Below are 9,940 nucleotides of genomic sequence, written 5' to 3' on the forward strand. Positions count from 1 at the left end.
ATAGCAGACATAGGCCAACTATAAATAGTCATTTTTTTGGTTTCATAAGAACCTTAAGGATTATAACTTTAAAGACCTCTGCAGTATTCTCTGGTTCGTTCATGGCTTGTATTCTATCTTTCAGCTGCTCTCTTGCACCATCTAGGTGGTTAAGGTCCTCTCCTTGTGAAGAAAAACAGACTGTGGAAATAGTTCAAAACATTAAATATCTGTCATCAATAAACCAATTCTTTATTTAAAAATGTACACTCCGCCACCTTTGTCGTGTCGTGAGGGAAAATATCCAGTTGCACAACAGCTCCCACGGTCACAGAGAAAATCAGGATTGCATTTAAATCTTTGGTCCGAGTATGTATGAGTATTCTCAGTCGTCCTGAGTGGAATAAATGATTAGAAATGAATTGACAGCAGCAGCTAGAGAGGGAGAAACTGCAGCAGATGAGGTCATTAACGGGTGACTCCTGGTAGTGGTGTTCGTCTGAAAACTGTTCAAAGACTTTTCCTCTATTTCCCTGTAATTGCGAGCACAAAACTCGGAGCTCAAGCAGACCCGTGTGGTGCAAATATGCTTTCAGATGAATGTTGCAGAACAGCGCAGGGTACAGCATTAACACCCATGAAAAAAAAAACAGCAACACTCGCCGACATTCATTACAACAAATGCAGCACAACTGCTCATAAATCTCCTGACCAGACCGTTGACATAATCTCATCACCGTGCTCTTGTTTAGATTGTAATAATGATAAGATCGAATAGACAAATGTGTCTAGTCATGAGCATGTAGTACAAGCTGCCTCCTGTTGTGTTCTGAGGAAGACAGATGTTACGATGTGGAAAACATACCAACAACAAAACATTAGAATGGGTTGGGGTTTTTTTGCATTTTTTTAATATCTCAGTATCTTATTTCTCTCCAGGAAGAAGAAGCTGATAAAATGAGGCTAAGCAAAACAAGGTTGTTGGTGTCTTTAGGGCGGAGTGTGTGTGATGCCGGGGGTGTAGTGGTGATGACCGAACAGCAGAGTCGAGTTCCACTCAGGGAGCCTGCTCTAATCTGACTCGACACGCCAAACCCGCTCTATTTTTATTCCCTACAAATCTCCTGTTTTGCCCGACATTCACTCAGAGGGCTTTTTCCCTTCATCTGTGGGTTATTTCTCCTCTCTCTCTCTCTCTCTCTCTCTCTCTCTCTCTCTCTCTCTCTCTCTCACTCTCCCTCTGTTTGTTTCTCCCCGGTGCCGTTGGTATTTTTGACTCCATGGTCAGCGTGAAGACGGTTCAAAGCTCAAACACATAAATATGGAACGCTCAGATCCTCACGGACACAGACGCACTGACGCCTGAGCAGTGGAGCAAGCGGAGCAAATGCATGTCCATTATTCAGTCAGGAGGAGCAGAGTCATGGTTATGTTGCGGCCCCGCATTTTCCTCCCTACAAAAATACAACTTATAATCGTACCATTTAGCTAAACTGCGATCATGGACACACAGCAGAACATATGCTAGCATAACGGGTAAACCTGCTTGGACCACTGACTCAAGCCAAACTCAGAACTGCAGAACTGATTTGGGAGTCGATGTTAGCTATGTTGTCAGCCACAACCGCCTAATACGTAACTGCGCTGATCCAACAAGATTCAGCTGTGGAGAGTGGATGCTCACAAAGAGTCAGCTCTTTTAAGTTTCACATGGTTAATAATATTTTATTGATTTTTGTGGACGGTGTCATTTTTGTGTCAGTGCCTATAATAATACTGCTGTTTGTCATCATTATACTACAGTTAAATACAAAACAGTACAACAAAAAACACTGATTGCTTTTATCAATAGCTGAAGTTTCACCATCATAATTTAACCACGTCTCTTCCTTTCTTTCTCTTCTTCCACTGTCCCTCCCTCTCGTCTCCTAGACACGACTGCGAGAGACTACTACAAGAGCTACCCAATGGTAGACTACACCCACCGCCAGTCCCCTCCCACTTTCCAGCCAATCAACTTCCACCCTAAGGACAAGCCCTTCCTTCCGCCGCCCGACGTCCACGCGCCGCTCGCCATCACCATCAACGCCTCCCAGATCCCCAAGCCGAAGATCTCCAAGACCAACACCCACCCGCTCACCTCAAGCTCGGCGTTTAAAGCATGGGACCCCAGCAAGAGCCACATCCAGCACCCGGTGGCCTCCCACATGACCCTCCAGGGGCAGCAGCACCACCCTATCCAGCAGCAGCCACAGCACCACACGCTGCACCAGCAGAACAGCCGGCGCCAGGCCTACTCCAACAAGAGGCAGTTCAGCATCGAGACACTTCCCGAGCTCTTCTCGCAGCCGCTGGGCTACGGCCACTCGCCGCACATGCACCCCAAGCACAAGGGACTGCCCACCAACAGCAAGACTGAGGTCACTGTCTGAACATGGGGATGAACGGGCGAACAGACAGAAGAGGAAGTGGAAAAAGAAATGCTCAGATATCTTTTATATATCCACAGCCGTAACGGCGAGAAGGGAGCGAGCGAATATCGTGTATAATCTGAATTTTTTTTTTTTAACTCTGCATTTTCCTCATCGTTGTTGACAACAATAATAATAATAATGTGAGTGGTGTTTGTCTACTTTTTGAGACCACCGGATCAAAAACAACAGCAGCAGCAGATAAGCTGGGAAGGTGGCGGATTGGCAGGTGTTGGCTGTGACTCTTTGAACCCGGCGGCTCTTCTGAATAATTGAGTGGCCTCTCAGCGTGTTGGCACACCTCTCTGCTTCTCCTCTTCCCTGTCTGCCCGTCTCACCTCTCTGACACTCTGCACCGGCTCTGTAGCACCACTCCACCATGCACAAATGTTCAAATCCCACACACAGACAACTTTTTTGCCCCACAAACCAGCTCCGTCCCCCGGGGCCCCCTTGCTTTTTCAGAGTCCCGTCAGAGAGGCTGGTGAAGGGAAGTGTTTCCCCCTAAGACTTCGGCTCCCCATCAGCAGAGACAATGCCATTGTGTTGTCAGCTCTCGTTGCCCTCCAGCCCCTCCGGAGAGTGAGATATCAGCCTGGCAATTCATACCAGAGAGGAGGGCAGGGGCGGGAGGAGGAGGGGGTTGGTTATTCATCTCATTCCAGGGGCAAATGAGATGAGAAGGATCTGAACCATGCACACACACACACACACACACACACACACACACACACACACACTACACAGTTGTCAAAAACTACAGAAGGTTCCCAGCAGTGTCAGGGACCACAGGCACCCCCCACTGACACACTAGCAGATGCAGACTCCACTCTCTGCGCACTGATCCTCAGAAACTGGGGAAGTGAATGCGCGAGCTCTCTTGTTGGTATTTGTAACGGTTTGTTGAGCTGCTCGTTCCAGTCACCGTCTCTCGTGTCGCTGTGGATGTTTACCTCTAAAGGAAAGCCCAGGACGGGTCCCCTCGAAAGGGAGCAAAGGTGTCCACGCGTTCAGAAAGGTCATCACAAAGTCACTGCATTCTTGCTTCCTCTCTGGCTTTGACAGATGGGACTGGGTTTGTGTCAGAGAAATGTCAGCCAGTGCCGCATGTTGTTACGGGCATCGGGTTGTCTAAGGAAGTGAAATGAATATATGAATACATACACCAATATCCACTTTGCTGCATTAAGGCGACAGCTCCATAAGTTTGCAGTCATTATGTCATAATCAAACACTAATTATTAACATCACGGCGAGTTTTTACAATGTAGGAAGGAAAATGCGTTGATTCATTACAGGAACACCTTCTCCCAGCATGGCTTTACCTCAGCACAGCTGTTTGATGCATGTGTTTGCTGCCGCTATGCTAACGTAATCTCTGAGGCCGAAGCCACCTGCCAGCGCTGTGCAATTTACTCCACTCCCAGTAAATGAAGTAGCTACTTTAACCTGCACAAATGAATGACTGCTGGCTCCTGAGCTGCCGTGTCTTTTATGCTTCGAATGCTTTCACACACGTTCAACACACATGGTTTCTTTGGCATGAAAATGGTCAAATGTACAGTAAGTTGTCTCAGTAGTGCTCCATCAATTTGACAAATGGGGGGGTTGGTATCAGTTTACAACCAAAGTGTTTGTGTGGTTGTAAACTGATACCACACAAAAATATAGTTATGGACATTAGCCAACAAGTTAGCCCAGATTTTTATATCGGCTGTGCAGCCAGTCGTGATGATGAGCAAGTTTATGTGTTTACTTTCCCACCTGTGTTCGAAATTATTCAAGGAAACGTCCCATTTACTTGGAAAGCTGACATTGGCTCACACAGCTTGCCTGATATACGTTGATTTGCGCAACTTCTTGTGTTCTCCAAAACTCTACAACCAAGATTGGTTGGTGAGTGCAAAGTAAGCCTGACCCATGGAGCTACAATAGCTGAATTTATGGGAAATTCACCAGGTTGACATACACAAGAATTCCTCTTTAAAGGAGCAATTTGTAAGATATGGCCAGAAGTTTTAATTCTTTTTTCATCTCTACATTCCAGAGAATGCAACAATGTTGATATGGTTTCAAAGACGTCTATGTGATGTGCTGCTGAGATGTCTACTTATAAGCATGCTAACTAGCTAGCCACAGCCTATCCTGTCCCACAGTACCACTTTGTATTGCAGGAGGTAATGTGTAGTTTCGGCAAGGGGTTTTATATGTTCCAGAAGCTCTGTTAGCTTTTCGTGTATTACATAAAAAGATATACACACAAATGTCAGGACAGGAAATTCTCTTGCATCTGTTTTCCTTGCCAAACAGAAACTGAATCCAAGCTTCTCTCTTTTATTGAACTAAGATGAGGCCTCGTTAGCTCATTGCAAAACACACTTTATTCCAAACTAAACACACCCACACAATCTTTTTTGTCTTTCCTTAATCATCCCTGGGTTGGTCTAAATAAATCCTCAATTCACAGAGTCCCTCCCCACCTGTTATGTCTTCCCTTCCCTGATGTCATAGTCCTATTAAGAGTCACTGTAAATCGCCTCTGTACTGTGTCCGTTGTCATCACACTGACCTCCTATTCTCTTGGATGTTCAGTCCCAGTTCATTGTCCAGTTGTGCTCACTTTCAGGCTGCTAAACCCGGTTGAGCTGAGCACCAGTTGAGACTCCACGTCTTACTGAGCCCTGAGCTAATTAGCTTATTAATGGTAGCTAAGTAGGATGGTTAGCAAAGAGCAGCAGGCGACGATTTCTCTGGTCAAATGCTGCCCCCCTCTGGCTTTGTTTTACAAAATACACTTTTAAATGAGGCAGCTTGGCTGAGTGACAAAGTAATGTAACTTCTACTGATGAGTAATATGGTGCATTTTACAAGTAGCTCCTCCAATGCTGGTTACTGATGGAGCCAACACATTCTCCTCCTCCACACCACATATTCTCACCTTCTCCGCTGTAGAACAGCAAGTGTGACTCACTGATTGAATTCACCTTCATTTGTTATCATGAGGACACCAGCTCTGCCGCAGTGCATATGCCTGGCACATGCTACGGCGCATCAGACAGGTGGTGGAGCCTAATCAAACAGCAGTGCTTACCAGAGTCACACGCTATTTAGCACTTTCTCTCCCTCCTCAGCTCTCCCTCTCTTTTCGTGCTCCCTGGCAGACTTTCCTCCACCCACCCGACATTCCTCTGCGCATCCATGTCCACGGAGGGCTGAGCGATGGGTCCCAAGCACTCTTCTGGTTGTTCGGCACCCAGTGCACCACGCTGTTGTTTAGCATGATATTCTCACCGGGTCGTCTTTGCATGTGTTTGTGTTTTTGTGTGTGTGTGTGTGTGTGTGTGTGAGAACTATGATTAATGAAAGAGTCCGTCACAGCGTGGCAGACTTCACCCCCTGATACGCCGTCTCGCTCACACACATGCGAGCAGATTTCGATCGCACACAAACTACCACATGCTGAGGCATGATCAGACAGATGCTTTGCAATATATTATTTACATCTGGAGATTCCACTACCACCTTAAAAATGAACCAAGTGGATTTTGCGTAAAAGCTTTTTTTTTTTTTTTTCTAATTTTTGAATCCATTCAATTTTCTCCCAAGCTGAAATGTCACTCAGCCAAATTCCCCCAATTTGCATCTCAATTTTATGGAGCTGTGAGTGCACACAGGAGAACAAAATGGGCAACAGAGTAAAACTTTAATGAGAGAGAATAAATTAGCAATATTATGCTTGTTTGTAATGCTGCAGTGGCTTCTCTGCTTTACCTCTCCAAGATGTGAAAAACCTGTAAGGCAAGCTGTTGGAGCGGCGCTCGGAGCCGCTGGCATGCTTTTGTAATAAGGGATCAGCCGAGAATGGGGATCATGAATACAAAAGCATCAATGGGATATGCATGGTGTGAATATGCATCAAACACATCTGCGCTTATGCTCTTGCCAGCTCTGCACAGTATGTAATGTACCATGTTACAGCAGGTTTCTTCTTCCCTCTCTCTTTGACTTTTATTCCCACGAGGGGCCACGCTTTAAGTGGGTCACTTCATACAAAAAAAGTTTTCTGGCCTCTAAAAGCCCTACCAAAATATTCTGTGGGGTCTGTCCTTAATCACTCGGAATGCATTAGAGGTTGAGAACAAACGAGGAATGACAGCAAGTAAACAAGCAATATGCGTCAGTAAAGCAATAAGCGCCCAACCGCCCTCACCCCATCCTTATCTCTCCATGTGTCTCACTATGTGGAGCCCTGCTCCGAGTTTAGGGGTGGGTGCTAATGAGGGCGCGGGTGTTAAAACCAAAGGGAGAGCCGAGCAAAAGAGTTGGCTCAGCAGAGGGCTTGGGAGTGAGATGAAGGAGATGAGACGGTAAAGAGAAATTGGGTTGCGTGGACACAGCTGATACGGCCGCGGTTGTTTTTCATTCAGATTTGTCTGGGTCGTCTAAAGACATTAATTCTGGGTTTTATCTCTCTGATGTGCTCAAACGACCAGCTTTCAAAAGCGCTGCACGACTGTAGATGAAAGGGGGGAGTCGCTCTTTGCTCTGAATCGCACACTTTCAACAGTGTTGTTGTTGCAGTCGGGTCTTGTGAAGGAGCAGGACCCATTCACACAAACAGCGCCGGAGGTTTAACACAACACTGGCTGCAGGATTGACAGTCCGTACTACGGTACAGGACGAACAGAGCCTAAGGACAGGCTACCAGCAAGCTCACAGAGACTGAGAACTTCTTCAAAACTCTCCTCAAGTTTTATCGGCTAGCACGGCTAACAGTGGTCTGCTGACGGTTTGAACGAGCTCTGTGAGGAGCTGATTCTCAAATATCAGAGAGCCGCGTCAGTGGTGCCACAGTCACAAGACACAATCATGCAGACGTGTTGGTAAACACTTGTCAGAGTTAATTTCCCTGTGGTTGGAATGCAGGATTTTTTTTTTTTTTCATCAATGCTGGATGGACTTCTACGACTCCCTCCAGGCAGAGGACTGCCTGCGAAAAAAAAACAGTTGGTGAAGCTGAATAAATTAAGACTGAAAAGCCTCCGACGAGCCACAGTTTTGCGTCTGCCGTGGACGATGTACATACTTGAACACATGCACAAACATGCGCACACACACGAAAACAAGACACAGGAGCCACAGAGGTGTAACACTAATTATATCTTCCATACAATGTCCACAATTTGTGGTACGAAACAGGACCAAAAGCCTTGAATCAGGAGAAACTGAGTACACCTAACTGATGCCTGAACCATCCAAAACAGTGATAATGCTGAGACTGTTTTGGATCATCAGCTTAGAGTGCGTTTTACTCAATCTCTCCTGATTGCTGACAGACTACGGCGTCACTCGCTCGCGTCAGAGCTAACTGACTGTTGTTTGTAAAACTTCCTCTCTATAAAAAGAAACAATGCAAGTATTCTACCGCAGGTTATCTGAATGCAACCTGGTAGACATACTTGGGCTCCATGATCCCTAGCAATATATAGATTATGGTGTGTGGTTACAATTGTTTCTTTGTTTTTCTGTCGAGTTTGTTTTTTGTACTGTGTTTTTTCAATGATTAAGCTCCTGCTGTCAAAAAAACAGAAAAAGAAAAAAAAAGACAAGAGGAAAAAAAAAAAGTTCATTTGACTGATGGAAAAGTGCTTCCAGATTTTAGACTCATGGCTGCGCACCCTTCCTCCCCTCACCTCCCCCCCCTCCCCTCCCCCACCCGCTCACCCCTCCCTTACCACCAGAGGATGTCAAATGTTCGATTTGCTTGTGATCTCTTTGAGTTACATCGTATGGTATACATGCACTCATGTACTTAATGTTTAAAAGATATTGCATTGTATCCAAGTGCTTTGCCAACACATTAGCTGAAAGACGAAAAGGGAAGATTCGGTGACTTCCTGTACAGCTTTTGCATCTGCAAAAAAAAAAAAAAGAAAAGAAAAAGAAAAAAAAAAGTCATGCGTTGTTTCATGATAATTTGTATTAGGCAGCAATAGGCTGCCTTGGATTGCTATGTACTACTTGTGTATATATGTATGCTGTACCACTTGTCTGCTGTGAAATTTGTTGACTACTCAGCTTATATAAGGGCTTTTTATAGATATAAAAGCAGACCGGGCAATCTGACGTCGCTCTCTGTAACTCAAGTCAAAATTTCTCTAGAGGTTTTTTTTTAGGGATGAAGGGATGTGAACCGAATTTTCATGCATACAAAATGCTATATAGATAAAGTTTTGACTGACTAACTGACTGAAATGTCTATAGGCACTCATACGACGTTGGCCCATGTGTCCTGTTTGAATAAATCTTTCAAGAAACGTAGCATTCATTTGTTGATTGTAAATCTGTGTGTGTGTGTGTGTGTGTGTGTGTGTTTGGACAGTTTCTTTCCAATTGAGAAATGTACAGATGAAGATGAAGATCAAATATCTAACACAGAATATTATACGAACAGTTTGAGATTTTGGCCATGGACCGAAATAGGATGGTTCGGTCAGATAAGCCTGATTCTTTGCTGTCCCACCAACATCTGATAGAGAGAAATTAAATGTTTTGCGTTGTTTACCTGATTTATGTGCACTCCTTCCATTTCAGCGGCATGTCAGAGTATTTTCCACGTTTCACTGTCATCTACAGTCACAAGTTGACACAAATGTGTGTTCTGCCGCAGCGGGTTTTCTTTTTGTCTCAAGTCTGCTCATGTTTCCAGACTTTTTTTCTGTGACAACCAAGCTCCCTTGTAATATTATTAACATTAAACTCGCTTCAAACGCCATTGCATAGCGGACCGAAGTGGAGCTAACTAGTTAGCCGATTTCCAGCTGACTTCACCATGCTCGCAGGCAACTATAAATACTATTAAACCATGGCGACACTTTTTGATAGCTCGGGTGCAGTTTGCTGGGTCCGGTATGGTTGGGACTGATCCTTTTATGAAGGTCAGTGTCGAGGCAAAGCCAGCTTTGTACTGACCGTCGTTACTGAAGCAGTCCGATGTGAAGTGGTTAGCACACACGTACAAGCTAACACGAACCGTAGCCGGGACATTGTCATTAAAAAATGAAACACAACCACTGTCTCTTCTGTTGTTCTGTAGCTGGGACAGAATACAGGCACTGATGTTGATTTTTACAACCAACAACAGAGTAATTTGCGTGTCTAACTTTAAGCAACCACATTGTGAAACACTACTGTTTCACCGCTGGACACACCAAACTTCACCTCAGGGATGAACGCCACCCTCTCGGAACCCTCCTATCACTGTGCAGAGGAGGTCGGCCTATGATAATGACTCCTTTCATTCAGATTCTGAACAGCCTGTAGGAGCGCCAGTTTACTAGTGGATGGGATGCAGAGACCATGCAGGAATCGCTTGTTTACCTCATACTGGGAGTAGGCAGGCTCAGGGAGGACCAGCTTATATATGAAAAAACGTGTTTTTTATGATATGGGACGTTTAATACTCACTCAATTTATTGCCAAGCATTAGA

The 9,940-nt window shown here is 45.1% G+C and overlaps 1 protein-coding gene across 2 annotated transcripts in view; it reads left to right on the forward strand.

Annotated features, from left to right (window-relative positions):
- LOC119014816 (protein shisa-8) overlaps positions 1–8,771 on the forward strand; it is a 103,254-nt gene extending 94,483 nt beyond the window's left edge. For both annotated transcript variants that reach the window (XM_037090307.1, XM_037090308.1), the window contains exon 5: positions 1,912–8,771. In XM_037090307.1, coding sequence (XP_036946202.1) covers positions 1,912–2,411 — 500 coding nt within the window. In that variant the 3' untranslated portion in view covers positions 2,412–8,771. The remainder of the gene's footprint in view (positions 1–1,911) is intronic.
- Positions 8,772–9,940: the final 1,169 nt, after the last annotated feature.

Source organism: Acanthopagrus latus, chromosome 23, assembly GCF_904848185.1.
Source record: "Acanthopagrus latus isolate v.2019 chromosome 23, fAcaLat1.1, whole genome shotgun sequence".
NCBI classification, from domain to species: domain Eukaryota; kingdom Metazoa; phylum Chordata; class Actinopteri; order Spariformes; family Sparidae; genus Acanthopagrus; species Acanthopagrus latus.